Source organism: Myzus persicae, unplaced genomic scaffold, assembly GCF_001856785.1.
Source record: "Myzus persicae strain clone G006 unplaced genomic scaffold, MPER_G0061.0, whole genome shotgun sequence".
NCBI classification, from domain to species: Eukaryota; Metazoa; Arthropoda; class Insecta; order Hemiptera; family Aphididae; genus Myzus; species Myzus persicae.
In genome coordinates, this window is record NW_019103871.1 from 105,767 (window position 1) to 126,576 (window position 20,810).

General features: G+C 27.7%; 1 protein-coding gene across 3 annotated transcripts in view; it reads left to right on the plus strand.

Moving 5' to 3' along the window:
* Nucleotides 1-1,425: 1,425 nt before the first annotated feature.
* Nucleotides 1,426-20,810, plus strand: part of LOC111035684 — a 68,351-nt gene continuing 48,966 nt past the window's right edge. The window contains exons 1-3 of one of the 3 annotated variants that reach the window (XM_022317400.1): nucleotides 1,426-1,971; nucleotides 3,082-3,192; nucleotides 7,139-7,396. In XM_022317400.1, coding sequence (XP_022173092.1) covers nucleotides 7,303-7,396 — 94 coding nt within the window. In that variant the 5' untranslated portion in view covers nucleotides 1,426-1,971; nucleotides 3,082-3,192; nucleotides 7,139-7,302. Of the gene's footprint in view, nucleotides 1,976-3,081; nucleotides 3,193-7,138; nucleotides 7,397-20,810 lie in introns of all 3 variants that reach the window. The other 2 variants (XM_022317399.1, XM_022317398.1) reach the window with 2 other exon arrangements.

Genomic DNA, 20,810 nt, shown 5'->3' on the forward strand with positions numbered 1-20,810 from the left:
CCTACCATACGAAAGAAATAATATTCGACTTCGGCCATAGTACGAAATGGACCACCGCCGTGTTGACTGTGCGGTGCGACGTACAATAGTCGCCGTCGGTTATTTATCGCGTAGCAAATCCTCCGGCGGCACGATAGCAGGTATGGGCTGCAGATATATAATATATATATATTATATATATTGGTAAAGTTGAGAACCGATCGTAATATCGCGAGTCCGACCCCTCCCCCCTCCCCACTCACACTCGCTCGTTGCCCACATACCAGCTCACTGCTCACCCTGCTGCAGTATAGGTATGTTGTAGTAATCCAGAAGTTATAATCCTTTCGAGATTATTTCAAACGGTGCGGGTAGTATGTAAGTACGCGCGAATTCGGGAACGTTATAATATGATAAATTTATGATAAAAGTACTACGTGTACACGTACAACACTAATATACTTACTGTATAATATTATAATATACCTACAGGGTGACTATATCTTAAGACTTAGCGATTAATTTCCGAGAACAAATAATTGTATACGCTTTTATAATAAAGTTCGAGATGGGTGATAAAATGATAATTCAAATCTTTCAAGTCGTGTATGAAAACAATTTAAAGAGGAAAATTATTATATATATATATATATATTAGGTAGTTAGAAATTAGAATTGAACAGCCTGTTACGACCGAATATGAATTGAAACACCCCACTGGATATTTATTATAATAATAATAATAATAATAATGTTATATATATATAGAGCCATAGAGGGTAAATTGACGTTTTCTGGTATTCAATACGAGAAGTTAGAAACGCGGCGATTTCCGTTTGGAAAAACATACATGAAATATCTCACAGCAATAAAAAAAAATTATAATTTAAAAAGAAAAATATATAAGTATAGAATTTCAAACAGAAATCCGACCGACGATAAAATGTACGACAGTTTTGCGTTGTTGAGATAATCGTTCTGTATACATATATATACATAGGTACTCCCCACATAGCATTTATACACATATATATATACACTCGCATTTCGGTTTGTGGAGGCAATCGAACGGTATGCGGTGATTGGTGGAGGGGGGGCACGAGAAATAAATGCTGGTATTACCAGTATTTTTTTCCCCTCATACTTGTTCTCCATTTTTTTTCTCTCTCTATCACTCCTCCTCTTTCTGTCCCACTGCCGTATACATCGGTTCCCTTGCATCCGCATCCGCTGCCGATACCGCCGGAAATCTGTAAAGTCTCACGGTTCGCTAGAATCGCTGCGATCGTTTTCTAGTTTGCGCGATATCATCGCGCAAATAATGTCCACCGAAAAGCAGCGCCACACATACCCACACGCGCACACAGACCCACACACCCGCCCGTTCGGGCCAACCCCGCCGGCGGAGGCAGGGTCGGAATCGTCGTCGTCGCCGCCGCCGCCGCGGTCGTCCTGCTCCTTCGCGGCTCGTCCGTTTCACCGCCGACACCGCCGCGGGCACACATTGGCGAATTCAGTGTCGTGTCGCGTGCACTGCGAACAGGATATAATTTCGTTCGCCGCGATCCGCCACCGCCGTCGTACCACCGACTCCGCCGCCGCCGCGTTTACGCCACGATAATAATATATGATTTCCGACCTTTTCCGCTCACATACTTTGGCCACATAATATAAATAATATGTATACATTATTATTATAATATAATAAAATAAACCGAAATGTTATTGTGTTTCCGTCATTTCGTCCACCCCGTGCACGCAGCGTACTACAACAATAATAATCATAACAATGATAATAATATTTATTAAAATTTAAAACGTAATAGATTATTATTTTACAATATTTTAAATTTTTGAATATTTTTTTTAACTTACCTCCCCCGTTCGATTTTCTCACACCATTATCCCGTGCAACACTACCGGTTGCAATACGCTACGATTATCGTCGAGATCAGAATCTAATCGAGTCATCCTAACACGGAGCCACTAACTGTAGGTACAAAGTAACATTTCAAATATCACGTTTCGTATTATTTATACGTAATAATATTTTCTGTTAGAACAAGTGATGATCATACAAACTTTAATGTGTGATGATATATCATATCTGTAAATAGCTATGTATAGATTATTAGTTTTCAGAGTATTATTTTCAATACCGGAGTATAATCCACTGTTAAGTAGAGAATCCAGAAGTGTTTCCAGTGGGTGGGTTTCTTCGCCAAATCAGTCTGGTCGTTAACCTGCTTGTAAAACTTAAGCATATTACACAAGATGTGTATAGATTGTTTAATTAAAATAAAGCACAAAAAAAAAAAAAATTATACATTACTTTTTGTTTTTATTTCTAAACGGTCAGAATTCAAGTGTACTAGAAAGCTATTCTATAAGTATACAGAATGTTACAGAGATATATGACAAATGAAATAACTTATGTTCTAATCAATTTTTTTTTTCGTATAATTAATTGACAATAATAAATAATTAATACGTGTAATACAAGCATCTTTTAATTAAATAATGATAAAAAATAAATTTATTAAAACACGAGTATTTCATTTGTCATATCTTTCTGATACACCCTGTATAGTTGAATTACCTCAAAATGTTTGATTGCTATTTTGTTATGACCATTTACAATGTTTAAACACTAATACCCTCGCCCAAACAATCGTTTTACGATTTCAGTAATTTATTATTGTTATCTAACAAATTATTTTAATAGAAAACACTACGACTGTTTGGCGCCAAATCAAAGAAATCGAGAAGAATACAAAATGTCTTGATCCCGTGTGTTTTTTTTTACATATATGTCGTAAGCATCCAAGCGATATCAATATCTCTAAAAAAAAATAGTTTATTTACTTATAGTGATTGACACAGGTTAATATATAATAACTAATAAGCATAGTATAGTAAATAACCTGTATAGGTACCATTATAAACTTATATCCAACTTATAATGATAAACTGATAGATAATACGTACATATTTTATTGTCTATTTATGTATATAAATCGAATTACCATACTATATACATTTGCTATTTAGTATATACAAATACGGTCGTCCCAATTATTATAAAATTAGTACTGTTTTCAGTTGGGTACTGATGAATATTTCATACACGAATTTTGGTACATTCATTATACATCCTAAACATAGCTTTTCCTAACAAAATGGTCCATGCTGTTTTTACTCTCGAAACTAGAGGTAATTATGTATGTTTAAATCAAGAAATTATAAATATTTTAAACTTTATATTGTACTTATTGTAATCTGAAAATGTATATGAATTGAATTTAAAGTTGGGTTAATCATTTCCCCTAAAATATATGTTTATATATACGTATTTACTATTTATGTAGATTTAAAATGAAAAACAAACCATAATCAACCACTTAGATCATTACAATAATAATTTAAAAGCCGTATAAAATATACACGCCATTCAAATTGAATTGTAGTTTAAAATTTTCGTTTAAATAATGTTAAAAGTAAAGTTACAAATAATGATTATGCAAAACCACCAAAATCACTTAAATGAACACACACACACACACACTGATGTATATATTATGTTTACCTGCCTAACTATCAACTGTTACAATGTATATACCCCCACGAGAGACTAAATTAAAGTTAAATATTATACATACTAGATGCATATATACGATATACATACGTATATTATATTGTATGCGTATAATAAATATTATATGTACACAGGTAGAACTAAAACTATTGTGTGACAATATTATTGTACTTGCAGTACATAATTAATATAATAACAATTCAGAATGTATCAATAGAGTTTTTCGTACATTTGACTGATTATTATTATTATTATTTTATAAAATTATATTTAGTAGGTACCTACCTAAACCATCTAGTTTTTAATTATGGTAGGTACATTATCCACAGTTCAATGTAATAATGGAAAATTATAAATTCAAGTGGTAAGTTTAAACTTGCAGTATTCGTTAAGATAATGTAATTTATTTAAAGTTTTTAAAGTAGCATTAAATTGTATAGACATTCCATCATTCCAATGTTTTAATGTTAAAAATTGATAACAAGAAGAAAACATGTATAACTTGAAGTTATTTTCAAAATAAAAGTTAATAATGAGTAATTATTTTAGAACAGAAAATTGAAATACATCAAATAGGTATATAAATATGTCGTTTCAATAAAATATTAAAATGGATACCCTTTTTATGTTTATCATCTTAAATATTATACGAAGAATAATTATAAATATAAAACAACTCTAAAAACTTAATTAATTAAAACTAAAATAGAAAAATGAATAAAGAAACTGAACCATTGAAGTGTACTTGTTATTTTTAAGATTTTAAAGAGGTTGTACATTACACTATTGTAAAAACATCGCAGTTAAAATAATTTGTAATAAGTGTTTAATAATAACTAAGATTAATAAATAAAATATAAAAAAAGATAAAACTAATCATACATTTAATACTGGATAGTAATCTCTAATAATAATAATAATATTTTGATTTTAATTAAATTTGTTTTTTAACTTAATAAGTATTAATAGTCCTAACCTATTCATTGCACAGTATTTAAATCCTCACATAAAAACATTTTTTTAATTATATTATGTGATGATAACACAATTAAAAATTTTAAATAAATATTATATAGAAAAATAATTTATTGGTGAACATATTATTCAAGTATCATAAAAAAAACATTTCGATATATTTAAAAGTGATGCCTTTTTCGTGGTATAGGTACCTACATTTTACAGTATTTATCAATATTTCGAAAATTTTCATTTAGTAATAACTAGTTAAAAAATTATAATTAGAGTTTATGTATCTTTTGTATTCTGCTTGTATAAAACCTACCTATACTGTTTGAATCCGTGTATAATGTCTACTTCAGAATTATGTGAATTTTGGTTAGGTGTTTTTCAACGTAAACGAAATCCTGACGGTTATCCAAAGTTAAAATGCATCATTAATCGCCTTAATTGTTTATTTTCCTCACGTGTAGAATAAAGCTTTACATCGTTGTTGTTGAATACTTGAATAATGTATTTGTTGACAGGTGTGCAAAAGGAATTTAACTATCATTTTATATTAGTTTCCCTTGGTAGTCTTTATTTCTGGATATGATAAGGATTAAAGTAGAACTTTCTACTGAAAATTACTGTTTATAACGACTATGTAGACAAATAATAATTATGGTAGTTAAAAAAATAACCAAGAAGTAAGTTTGGGTACAAAAAAAAAAAAGTTTAAAAAGTAAAATGTTTCCAAACAAATAATCTTTATAATATAGTAGCCAATACACTGCATATCCGTATAGGTAGGTATATAGAAAGTATAGCGGTAAAATGATTACCTATTTATGCAAAGAGTCTATAAATGTCGTATCTATAAGTTCAAAAGATAGTGGATCTTTTATTTTTTAAATGTTATTACTTTTGATATTATTATAATTAGTTAAGAAACTTACATAATACATGTCTTTAGTTTTCAATAAAAGTAGGTATAGTTATAGGCATAGTTCGTATAATTATAGTTTATAGTCTAAACTTTCGAAAACTATATAACGGATATCAATGATAGATAGCTAAAAAGGATATCATTAACCATTACCATAGATATCATATCATTTATTTGGTGGATAATAAATGTTGACAATAGATTATTATCATCATAATATTATCATGGAAAATTAAATAAGAAAATAACTGCCAAATTATGTTTGGATAAAAACCCCTTGCTTGTAAATCATTTAAATTGTAAAATTTATTTTGTTAAAATAGATATAGGTGTATTATTTTCTTAATTATTATTCAATATAATTACTAGTTATAATAAATGGTTATTTTTTTCTTTTTAAAATGGGAGTTATTAAGTTTATCCTATAAAATTGAGATTCATAAAATTTTGTAACAGCCATATAAAATCATTTATCATATTTAATTTATTCAGACGACAGTAAGTAATGTTTATTTTTCGTCGTCATTAATATTTGATAAGGCACTTACACATTAGAGCAAGGGTTCCAAAACTTTGAAATGCGCTGGTTGTATATGATTTTTAACAAGGATTATGGGCTAAGAAAATAAATTAGCTCATTTTATATAATGTACATAGTACATTCTGTATGTATATAAAACCATTTTTTTTAATAGTCATTATTAATTATGTCCATTATTCAAATATAATTCAATATAAGTCTATACATTTTAGTTTCTTTACAGTTTTTGGTAATTACGCAGTTTGTTTTTTATTCTTAATTTTTAATTTGTATATTGTAATAATGGCTTACTTAACCCAAATCTGTAGGTCGGATGTAATTATTAGAGGACTCTCAAGATTAGGAAGTATGTATTTGCTTAATATGTGACTAATGGATTTGCATAATTTGAACTCTAAATGGAATTTAACGATATAAAATTACTTACGCAATTTCGCCTGAATACGCATACAAAACAAGTATCATATTATAAGAGTAAGAAATTGAATATAAACTAAAATTCAATTTGTATCAATTAACATAAAAAATTCAATAAATTGAACATATTTGAAAGTATTAGTTCAAAAGTTACAATTATTTTAAAAAGTTGCATTAAAATACTAGTTGTAACTTTAATGTAAAACAAAAATCGATTAGGTTTAATTTGTTTTTTTGTTTTGTTTCTTTAACAATTTCAAAATCATTTTCATTTTGGTTTGAAGAGTGTCCAGACACTCAAAACACATTGGATATCGAATAGCGGATACACTAAAATGATATGATATTGCCGGGTATTTATAGATTAAGCACTCGTCTCGTTCCGAGGATAGTATTGTCTATAATTATAATAATTTGAATTTGATAAATCTTCGTATAAAAATAAATGTATCTTGAAAATATGGTTTAAAAATAAAAAAAATAAAAAAGTATTAATTAAATACTATAAGATACTTATGATATATATAATCCTTAAATGTTATAAAAAATTCGATGATTCGAAAAATGATCTTCAAGTGTATTTAAAAATTCCAAAAATCTGAATTTCAATATATGCATAATTTAATTATAAAAATAGGATGAGTATATACTTAAAAAAAACAAACCTTGTACTAATATTTTAATAATTATTCATTTCTAATATTCATGTATTTTTTTTCAGGTTGTACCTATTTGTGTGCTGGATATGTTCTAATATCAATACACATTTACTGTACTGGTTCTTAAAACATCTTTGTTCAATGGATACAATACATCTATCAACTTCTGTAGTGTCCGTCGATAAAACAACATCTTCTTAAAGCACGGTTAAAAAACACATTGACAATGAAAACGTGCTCCATCCTGCTTGGCGTACTAAGCTGTTGGTACATATTGACGTCGAAAATGGTGAAATCTGATTCCGGAACTTCTACTAAAGGTTAATAAAGCAAACACAATTAGCACTTATTTAAAAGTAGAATAGTCAAACTATAATGTTCGTTAGTAATATTTGTTATGCTTAGAATGGAGTTGAAATGTTTGTAGGGATTTTCACTTTTAAGTAAGCATCCATAATATAACTGATGATGGCATTCAATTTTCATACATTGACTGAAAAATTAAGCTGAACAAAAAAACTTCAAAAATAATTATTTTTTCTCTTTACACATCAATATAATATAATACTTATTACGTAAATTATTTACACGCTTTTATTGTCTGTTGTCGATTACTTATTCGGGTAACAAAAAATGCCGGAGGTTGCATAAGAATCGAATGATATATTCAAATATTTCCACCATTTTTGTTACACGCTTAAACCTTATCGCTATATACATTATAATTAAGAATATACCAAAGAAAAATATATTCATGCATTTAAAATACCTCATAAATGTTTACCGATATCATATAACATATTATTTATTTTTTTACTTTAATTCATTTGATTATTACCCTCATCATCTTTCAATATCGTAAATATATTTCTCTATACAAATATTATAAATGTCTCTAAATAATAAAGTTACTTTTCAGTTTGAATGTTAAACAAAGCGTAAATATTAAAATCATTTCATACATTGTTCCATCCAAACTCAGTACCAGAAATTTTTACAAAAAAAAACTTATAAATTAGTTTCATAAAAATATTGTTCCCTTTTCAGACCGTGTTTATGCGAAACGACCTTTTGCAACTGGAAGTTTATTAACTTCCTGGCCCTTTCATTTAATTTATGGTCTCAAATATATATAAATATATTCCCACCAGCTATAACAACTGAACGTATTCCGGATTACTAAATACAGATTTGTAAAAAAAAAAAAAAATACTACTAATAATGATAAAAATACAAAGCGTTCATTTATATTTGTTGGACTGTTTTAAATAATTTATTACATTTATGCTGATATAATATACATATTACAATACATGAATTATATTCCCATACACATCTCGACACCCGACACCCACATAAAACAAAATTGAAAACTGAATATACATTTCCTCAAACGTTTTGTGTACTATAAAATTACACAGCATATACAAAAAAGATGTTTTTTATCAGACAGTGCAAATTATATTGTTAAATCTTTTTAAAAAAAAACTAAGCCGGTATTATTTTTAAAGGCACTAAAAGTAAATACCGTTAAATAACCTGAGGCCAGCATCGGTTTAATAATTTAAGACAGTAAATAAAAACTTTTTATCTATATTTCAAGTTATAGTAAACTTATAATATTATTATTATTATATTATCGTCGATGGTCATGCTTGCTATGTTTGTATTTGAAAAAATATACGTCTATATTATTATATTTTACCAACCTTACAAGTTACAGATTGTTCGACATAAGTTTTTTAGAAAATTGTATAAATATTTTTTACCGAAATTCATCGAATATAATATAATATAGGGAATATTCATTTTGAAATCACGGCACGTTGCATAGGCAAATTTACTACCTACATAAATATGTTCATAAAAAAGAGAGACAAGTATAGTAAACTAGAGGGTATGTCAACATTTTTTCAATTGTAAATGTGTACATAAATAAATCAGTTATAGGAAAAGGTATTTTATCGTTTGCCGTTGGGTAATTTTTGCTGAAAGCAAATAGGAAAATAATTATTTTAATATTATAGATAAATTGTATCAAATAAACTATTTTGGAAACAGAAAATTCTGTTACCTAGCTATATATTAAATGTAATAATTATAGCTTCATGTATACGTGTATAAAGTCAATAACGTAAATACTATATATCTATACTGTATCTAATATTTATATTGCAGTCGATTCTGACTATTATTTTAAACATTTTTTTATTACGCTTATTTGTACTTTACTTATTTGAACTAAGAGTTTATGTATTAACGCCATCTTGTATTGTTATACTTATACATCTAGATGAATGAATCATATATGGCAGATTTTTCAACGTGTTGTCGTGGGTTTGATCTTAAATTGAAGTAAACTATATTAAAGTGCCGTTATTGTTAATTCAGTCTGTTGTATTATTATTCTGTGGCCAGATTTTCAACGAGCTATGTATATTATGCGTCCATCGGTTTTCCTAAAATTCCATTCAAATTATGATTAAAAAAACCAACGTAAAAAATCAGCCATTGACTCATTAAAAATCAATTACGAGTATTATAATTCTAAATCTGTTGAGAACTATATATCATATCCTTTGTTAAAGCTTTGAACTAATTATTACAATTAGTGATGCTTTAGTGACTTAGTCAAACATACCGTAAAAAAGCTTATGATTTAAAATAAAACATATAAAACTATTAATTACTATGAATCCATTTTTAAAAAAAATTAATCTTTTCAAACAATACTATATATAATATACATTTATATATCATCATATTTATAAATAACTTATTTACCCGTTTATATTTTACCTATATATTATATTAATCAAATGAAACTAATATTAATATTAAGTACTTCAATGTCCTATTCTTTATTAATTCAAGGAGTAGCTAAACATTAATCAATTATCAGAATTCGTTGTATCTAAAGGATTTTGTTCATAAACAAATATAATAATTTGTATTTATAAAAAAAATATATATATTTTTTTTTATTTAATAAAATATTACAATCTGTTTACACAAAAAAACAATAAGTAACAATTATGACAATGATTAAAGAAGACATGTAGCACATGAAAAGGAGACTTACATATAGGTACTTTAAAATTATTTTCCAATAAATATCACACATATAAAATGTGAAATTCATCATAATAGACATGTTATAATTTATCAGATCATTTGTATGTTGTAAATTAAATTAATTAACTTCTAAACCAATTATAAATGTAATAAGGTGTTTACTTTACACGTGGTACTATTTCGGGTAGATTGTATGTCTCTTGATAAAAACATAAATAAAAATTAGAGTAAAGATTTTGTTCCAGAAAATTAAAATACATATTATGTAAAACTCGAATGGAAAACATGATATGATCAGCGGTACATAAATAATTGTTAAAATAAATAAACAAAATCGAAATGTATTTGTGATATAGCTATTTTACCTCTTATTCGTATATTTTATTCTTTATTGCAAGAGGTAAAAATCCAAATTGCTAAGCTGATTGGGCAGAACGCAAGTGATCAAATCGACTGTGAAATTGGACAACATAGTAGAATATGTTTTTTTTCCAGTTCACATCCCAATTTTCACGAAGAATAGTAATAATATAGTATACGTTATTCAATAAATATTTAAGTCATTGTTATTTTGTCTTGAACAACGAGTGTTATCCATGATGTTACAAAACTCATTCAGTAATAAAACATTGATGTGTCATTCAATAAAATAATTGTATGACTGTATTCGTGATATTACAACAACCAACGTTTTATTTATTATTAAATATATTTAAGAAAAAACTTATTTAGTAATGATCAGGACATAGGTAATATGACAACCGATAAAATGTTCAATAAGGTTTGGATTACTTTTAACTTTTAACAGTTAATATGCATTGAGGTAGTTGTTGTACAATAATTTGACTCGTTCAACTTTGGATTTAATAAGAACAACAAGTAGTAGGTAAAATACTAAACATGTTTATATTAAAACGTATATATGATGTTTCCTTTGATAAAATTAACGGTATAAGAAAGAACGGTAAATCAAAATCCATTGAAAAATATTTAATACAATATTTTGGTGAATGATATTAATGTTTTCACTTTGAAGTGATGTACATGAAATGGAGAACATAATTTAGTATAATGAATTTTAAATTATTATTTGAAGTAACAATCTACACTGACTTTTATTACTTAAACTATGTCTTATTTTCAATAACTTAAACCTTAATGTATCATTTTAATATATTGTGTATACAATTTTAGTAGTAATGTATTTTAGAAATTATAAAATATTATGTGTTTCTTCAGAAACGACAATAACTGTGGTAGTTGAGGCGTACTTTTAAATTAAAAAAATGTATATATATAATATATCTTTGTTTATTAATTTAATAATAAAAAAACAACTAAATATAATAAACATTTTAATTATAATTTGTAAAATGCGTCTTATAGTTTTAGCAGTAGACAATAAAACACTTTATTTAGATACCTTTTAATGTTACAACAAGAAAGCGCAATATCAACTTCTACCATTTATTAGCCTGCAGGTCATAACATTGCAGATTCTGTAGTTTTAAATATTTACTAGATAATGAAATAATGGCTTAAAGTTACAATTTTCTTATTACTGAAAACCAATCTTCAATATTAGAGAAGAGGTGATCTCTTTAAAGAAATTGAATAAAGTTAGTACTTTAGAAATCAGAAATTCTCAATTATTTTATAAGTTTTAAATTTTTAATATTGAGAAAAACAAAAACCATGAATATTTACGCAATACCATGTTTCAAAAAAGTCGTTTTTGTATTTTTGTTGTAATTTAAAAAAGAATAGTTTGTGGTGTTCCATAATAAACCGATGGATTTGGATCTCGCTACTCTTCGATGAACGGAATGGGTGAGTGGATGGATGGATGAGTTGGTAGACCAATTATTCAGCTTCAGTCTCCGTCCTAGGTCCGTAGTGATGGGGGAGCAATGCCCCCCCCCCCCAAGAAATATTTCTACTGGGGGCCTTGGTCCAAGACATACTTTGGGTTTACGGTATAGGCATTTTTTTTAAAACAGCCATAAGACATTGTAAAATTCTACATGAAATGCTTGCTGGTGTACTAAACCTTTAGAAAATTCCTTTTCGAGTATATAATATGTAATGATCGCTACCAATATTAATGATATTTTGTCCCATTTCCATACATAATCTGCTTTTGTTACAGTATCTTTTAAATACAATAAATACGTAATTCGATCAATTTTCTCCTGTTTTAAACGCATTTGTTTTTTATGTCACACGCTGTGTTTAGACTAATTTAAGCTATTAGTGTAACGAAAATTTTCACTTCATTATAAGTGGTGCGTTTTATTGACTTTCAAGTTAATAAAGATAATTTTTGCTAATATAATATTATAATAATTACTATAATAATATAATATGCACGATATTTTTAGTAAAAAATAAGTTTAGCATACAAAAGCAAAATAAATTACAAATAGCGTACTTAATAAAAAATGAATTATAAAATTTCCATAGAAATAGTAGCTGACACACAGTCTCAGCCCAAAATCATTTTTCGTATACAATGGTTTTAATTTATCTTTATTTTATTTAATATTAGTATTTATCATTGAATTCAAATTAGATTTTAACACATCAATTTCAGTGTGACTTACTTGATGACGCACTGGGTACACTCGAAACCTACTTAACAGTAAGTGCAACTTCCCCGAATTCAAATTTTTTATTACAAAATGTATATCTTTTATCCAATTAAAATAATTATAGATATATAGGTAGGGAGCAATATAGAGAAATAATTTTGACTGTTTAAATTTTAAACATAATATAAAATAAATTATATGAACAACGTGAAAAAAAATAAACCGCTTCATTTTTTGCGCTTAATGTTTAAAATATAAAACTGTATCTGACTTATAAAATTCAAGCCCTATGAAATAATAAACATTGATATACTCCCTGGAATAGAATAGGCCACTAACCCGAATCTTTAAACTTAAATTTCTGATCAGTTCTTAGGAATTTAGTTATCCCCAATAATGAAAGTTGATGTCTGCAGTTTTCTCAAAAACTACTAAGAAATTCTGATAGATAAGTACTACTATTTATATCAATTTTCAATCGAAACAAATGCCTCGTAAAACGTTTTGATATGATTGTAACGATTTTTCGATATCATTTTTGTGAGCTACGCGCCGTTTTAATGGCCATAATAATAACATAGTCGTGTACTCGTGTGTCTTTCTTTCAGTTAGAAAAATTATCCGAAAGTATCGATTTTAAATTCAACTATAAATATTTTAGTTAATTATAGTTTGTATTAAATTGTATAAATATTTAAGTTACAGATACGATAAGTTTTTAATTTTATTTGCCTATTATTTTATGAATAAAATATAAATGTAACTACTATACCATAACTCGCATATTATATATGTTAATCTCTAAAAAAATATTAACTTTATTTATTTCAGTGTAATTAAATTATAAAATTAACGATTCAAACTTCAATTCCATAACTCATGGAAACAATTTTGAATTATAATTTGAAATTATAATAATTTTGCTTGGTATTATTCAATAAAGAACCCATATTACCGTTGTATTGAACTTAATGAACTTTATTTTTAATGATGATTAAAAAGTTATTATTTCAAATTAAAATACATTATTATTTTTGTAATAATTATTTTTATGGCAAACTAAGTAGGTAAAAAAGTTGTTATTTTGTGGTGTACTCAGTTATTTTGTATTTTCATTTGTGTGCTATCAAAGTAATCTTTCTCCATAAAATCTTAAACTTCATTAAACTAATTGTTATTCCAAAAATATAAATGCTTCAATAAATATACGCATTCGCACAAATTAGATTTCATGCCAAATGCATCAATAAAAAATACGTGTATTGTTTAAACGATATAAAGCTTAATTATAATTTTTATTTATTTAAAAGAAAACAGTACCAGTACAGTACCATATAACAATATTATACTATTACGAGTATATTTATTTATTTAAATGATTCTACGTCAATTATATTTCAAATTATAATAATTCTACATTTTTTTCTGTAGTAGTTCCATCTTCCATACAATTAAACATTGTTTTCGATTCAAGTTATACTATAGATATCAAATAAAAAATTTAATTTAAGGACCATTCTATAGTATTAAATAAGAAAACTTATAACAGCCAAATTGTATGAAAAATAATTTCTAATTATTTCAATTACCTTCTGTAGGTACCGATTATATTTTTGTTGTATCTTATAAAATTATAATTAATTAAATACGTACAATTAAAATCATCTATTGAAAAAACTTTTTTGGTTGGTTATTAATAAAAATAATGAGATTAAATTTGTCTTAACTAAAATTTGAAAACTATACTTTACACAGTCATACTTTAAACTGCTTGGATTAAACTTAACGTTTGTACACACTACTCGTTGTATTTTAGTGTTTTTAGATCCTATAGAACAAATAATAATTAAAATTCGTAATATAAAAGATACTCTATATTATAAATATTATAGTAACGACTTAAACAAAATTTAGCACAATAAAGAGTTTTAAATAATCAATAAGAGTGAGTGAATTAAAAAAGAAGAGATTAAAGTAAAACAAAAAATAAAAATAAAAAACTGATTGTGAATAACAAACGTTTTGGAATTTAGAGAAATTAAATAATCCTTAGGGTTAAAAATAAAGGGAACGATTTATGCTGTCCTTTGTTTGAAAAAATAGTTTTTAATTGTATTTTACTTTATGGCAAATATATATTTGATATTGAAATTTTAGAGCATTACGATGAAAAATTAAACAAACCTAGGAAGAAAAAACTTTAATGTGTGAAATTATTTTTCAAAAGTAGCTACGATAGTTGTACGCGTAAGACAATATACTCATAAAAAAAATACAGTGAAAAAAACAACGAAATTTTTACCACATTAGACCTATGGACCAGAAACACCGGTACCCATGTGTTAAATTACAAGCAACTCAAATAAAGGTACAATAATGCGATCAAATATTTGACTTAAAATAGTTAATAATTATAAATTTCTATAGTTCAATATTTAAATAAATAGATAATATAATATAAATATTAAATATATAATTAACTTATTATATGTACAGAGTATTGTAATAGATAATGTAGCTAACAAAATATGTTAAGAGCCAACTATGATCATATGTAATGAATATTTTTTTAATCAATATACATATTTTCAAATATATAATTAACATTATCATATTATAATATCTAAAACTTACAAAAATTACTAATAAGTAACAACGAAAATTATTATCTGTTTAAATTGTTACATTTGTCAATTATTTTTGTATCACCTGTAAACTGAAGAAACTAATTTTCTACGTCCAAGTATTGAGAAAGTTGAAATCATGTGACAACACGTATGCCTATAGGTACACATTATACAGAGACTAATAAAATTAATATTATTAAATATTTAAATGAATGCCTGCCTGCCTGCCATTTTTAAACAAATCAGTTAATTATAGTATATTTAAAATAGTTGACTCTAAAGTTACAATATTCTGTGTTAAAATTATATTTTTTAAATGTGACTCGTCACTCAAAAAAACACCAGTATAAAATACTCTTGGATTTTCACAAATGGTGTATAATAAATATTAATTTAAGGAAATTCTAGGTAAAGTATATATATATTATATCGCTCGAAATGGGTAATTTTTTATGTCCTCTCGGTGAAAGTCATTATACGTTTACCTCAGCTAATTTGTCACAAACGTTTAAGAGCCGTAAATTAATTACATTTCAAGCGATCGAATGAAAAGTTGCTTTATACATTGTGTTGTAGTAGAGATTCGAGCAATCGTTTGTCAGGATTAGAGCGCTTTAAATGTCTCCCCTGCTCCTTTGCACCAATGTTTTTCGACCAACGCTTTTTGTCCTCAATGTCATCCTCTTTCACTAATTTTATTTCATTAAAATGAACAACGGTAGTGCGGCGAAAAGTTTGTCAGAAAACAAAAGCACGCTTCATCAAGAACGAGTACGAAGGTACATTGAACTTATTAACGATTTCAAAAGAACCTGGTTGTATATTTTGCCTTCATAATTTCAAGACCTTAAGAGAACGCTACACTGACATTTGTTATCTCCGCCTCACAAGTGCGTAACATAACAAATGCTACGCTCAGCAGATCACGTTTAGCTTCGTTTCCTTTAAAATTAGAGTGAATTTACCTCTTATAAAATTGAAAAGTAAGATTATTACTATTATTAATATTTATCTAGGGCATCTCATAGATTTTTTTTATTAAATTTTAATTTTTAAGGGAGTTATGGGTATTTTAAGATGTACAAACAGTTTACGATTTTACAACACTCATTACCCGCTCTGAAATTAAAATATAATAAAAAGCCTAGGTATGAGATGCTATAAATAATAGTCTCATCTTTAAGTTTCATAAGAGGTCAATCACTATAATTTTTAAACTAACAGAGCTAAACGTGATCCGCTGAGCATATAATTTATTATGTCACGCACTTGTAAGACGGAGATAACAAATGTCAGTGTAGTGTCCTCTTAAAATGAGAGATAATAACTGTTATAACAGTGTTTTACCTGTATCTTGTGTTTAGTTCTGGTATCTACTGTACATCAACCAGCTATATTTTATATTCACAATGTTATTAAAAATCGTATGTATAGCGTGCAGAGTAAGGACAGGATCGAACTAGGGTGTACCTATACGATGTACAAATTAAAGAAAAAAATCTGACAGGATACAGCTGAGACTGGACAAAGGATAGCTTTGTGGGCTGTGGTATTAAAGCATATAGCGTAATAATAAATCGTTGGATTCTAGAAACGATTCTGAGGGAAACTCGATCGAACAATGCACTATTTTTTCAAAACTGTTCGTCGGTCGACGATCATTTTTCTTGAATTTAGACCTAAAAGAAACTGTTTGAAAAATATTTTTTTTAAAAACCACCACCTTGACTATATTTCTGACTTTGTTAAGATAAATATACAAAACCTATTTTTGTAAAACACACGCATTGCTTACTTCGCTCAGAATCTAAAATATGTTCTATAAATAAAAGTTCTCGATACGTGTATATAACGTAGACGATTTAACTGTACCTATACGTTCACAATAAAAAAGTTCAAAGTTCAAAAGATATTCATTTTCGTTAAAAGTTAACTGATGCATACGTAGTACATTTTCTCGTGTCACGGTTCCGTCTTAGTTAAAATATTATGTTAAACGATGAATGCACACCAATGTGTCCTAAAAAATGTTTTCACCATCCACATTATCTAAAATCACCGAAATTTTTAAAAACGTATTACGACTCTCCCCTTCCTCATCAACACACGTTGCAGGACAATTCTACTGAATCTACCCTAATTCATTTTTAAATTATACTAATATATATTATGCCCGCACCCTAAAAACGATTATGGTGAGAACCAAAACCTTTTGCAGATATTTATAGATTTACGACTCATTTATAAACGTTATACGATTGCTTAATATAATATTATTAATTTTGTCATTTGATTTCGTTCTTTCTTTACGTAATGCACATTAAAAGGACGCCAAACTCGCACTTGTTGTTACTTGTTTCTGACTTAAGGACGAACAACAAACCAAATTCGAGTTAACAAATATCGATTTTATGTTATAATATCATATTTACCTAAAATATATTAAATTGAATTGACCACTGATTGATCTACGATAAAACTTAAAAGTAAGGGTATTATCTAAGTCACCTAGTAAGGTTTTACTGATATTTTAATTTTGATTAAGTTATAATTAGGTACCTATGTAAAATATAACAATTTTAAGATGATCACGACTCGCTTTAAAATTTAAATATCAATAAAAAAAAGTAAAAATCTATCGTGTACCATGGATAATACAGTTTTTGGTTTAAAATTTGATAATGGTTCAATTAAATTGAATTTGTTATTCAAAACCGCCACAAAATTAGTTCGCATATTGGCCATTGGGCGTATGTTGCACTTAAACTTTATAAGATGGATACAACACGTGTGGGTTCAGCGTCCTCTTAAGGATAGTTTACAGAAAAAAAAACATGTATAAATACGTACATATTTCAATGTACCAGCATGGAATTATATGGAATTCCAGAAAAATACAGTACATTATAATATTTACATACATAGGTATAAAAATACACATTATGCGTTATACGTAGTGTATAAACAACGAATATTGAAATATTGAAATCAAAAAGGTTATACGATATATATACATATAATATTTGTATGAATAGATAGTAGGTAGGTAGGTATATAACTTTGGGAATAGACATACTTATAATCTATATCTATATACATTCGGGTTAAAGGTTCGGGAGCGACGGCGTAAAGTATATAATATAACGAATTCTGGGACCGAGGGATGCAAATATTTTCTGAATAACGTGTTGTGTGTGTGTGTGTGTAGAAAAACCACTAGCAAACCGGCCCAATGCGATAAAAAATAACAAAAGACAATCTCTCTGCAGCGATATTATAAACGCCACCGCGCGTTATATTATAAATTATATCCGTAGTCGTAGTGTATACTGACGGACACTGTCTCGTCCGCGTGACGGATGCGATCAATTTATCACACGCAGGGAGTGGTGGACGAGAGATAAGAGCCCTTCGGATTGCTGGTTGTAATATTAAAATAATAAAAGTAATACGATATATAACTTCTTGTGTATGCGAGTACATAGTTTAAAGTCGAGAAAAACGCATACGAAAAATAGAGAATATTATAATAATTTTTATTAGGTGTCTACTCAAACATTACATTTAGGATTAAATCGGAACTAAACATCGTATGACCAAGTGCACAGTAGTAATTGTACATTTATATGGTATATACGTATCATGATCTACGACGTACTACACATCTACACGGGTGGTGGGCATGTAATCTGCACAGCTACAGGGCAAAGCATGGCCAAAACATTTATTCGTTATATTATTATGTCGTGATTTCATTAGTATAATATCTAAATTATTATTAAAAAATAAAAAACAATACCATAAAAAATACAGTTTACATAAAATATTATCAATTACGGTCGAGAAAACAATCAGCATGAGATGTTGGAAAATATACAGTTAACGAATATTAAGCCGTTTGGATTTTTTTCCGGCCATGCGAAAATCATAAAACCCGGCGGGTCAGCACCTCCCCCGAACGGTTTCGTGACGCGTATAATAATGTATTTTGTACTTATATATATATATATATATACTTCGAGCAAGTATAATATATAATAATACGATATTAAATTATATTATATAGGTAGACATCGACGAGGTATCGATATAAATTTATATACAACGTTATTATTATGGTGGCGAAGGAGCTACTGGTGCGATTTATATTATATAATATAAGTATACATGCGTTCCCATAGTGTTACTATTATTATATACCGTAACCGTGGTAAAAGCTATACTATATCTTTGTGTACGGAGTGATTCATTTCACGTGGCTACCTTAAATTTCAAAATAAATGTTTGTGTTTTTTTGAATAAATTGTACATATTTAATATTTATACTGGTTTACTACGAAGAAAACTAACTTCTTACTATTTTTTTTATCATAGTATGGTTTGATTTTTTAACGTCGATGTACAGATACTATCAAATGTTGAATAAATATACCTACTTACTTACCTACTTTTTAACTATAATAAGTAGGTACTTAAGCTTTTAAGTTTTTAGAATATTCAAATGAGTGGAGTATAGAATTGAGGAACGAGGTGCCCTGCACATCAACACTTAAAATACTTATTATTAAGTACTTAATAAAAAAAGTTTCATTTTCAAATGAGAACCTGCCTTTTTTACAGCAAATTATTTAGTGGATAATTTTATTGAAAATTATTATGTACCTGTTCAAAATCAATTTTTTAGTTCATCAGTTATAAAAATTGTTAATATTAAATATAATAGGTAGTCTTTATAAATGGTCTCAAAAATTACATAATAGTTGTAATATCAGATGTAGTATATTATATCACAGTATTATGTAGACCAACTTGGATGATTTTTATAAATTATAAATATTGATAAACTAATATAAATTACTTTAAAAAAAGTTTTTGAGTTACCATAGCTTTCAATCTTACAAACCCATTTTCGTGGACCCATTATCCTTAGTACCCAAAGTTAAATGATTTAAAAACTATAATCGTTCGAATTTTGATTTTGATATACATCAACATATTCAAAGTTGAAAAAACAGAAGGGCACCTATAGCACACTCCTTGAGTAGTAGAAAAAATCTCAATAATTCGAAAAACAGACTTTAATTATATTTGAAAATTCCAAAAATTAGACTTTGAATCACTGCAGCATTAAGCACTAAAAAGGGGGTGAGCATATGCTTGATGAATCACTCTGTATACTCCTGTACACATATAGAAACGAGTGTGTGGGTGCGTATATGTCGTATGTGTGTGTGGGTGTGTGTGTGTAGCGTAAACGCAATAAACCGCCGCCGCCATAGGTGTGGGTGGGTTGGCGATAATGCGATTGCCGCAGGTGTGAAATGTGATTCGCAAAAACTGTATTCGGTCCGGCGGTGGCGTCGGCAGCGATACGACTACCGTTAAAATTCGTAATAAACGTTTTTGCCCTCTACCACCCCTACACGGACGACCGCTCTGCG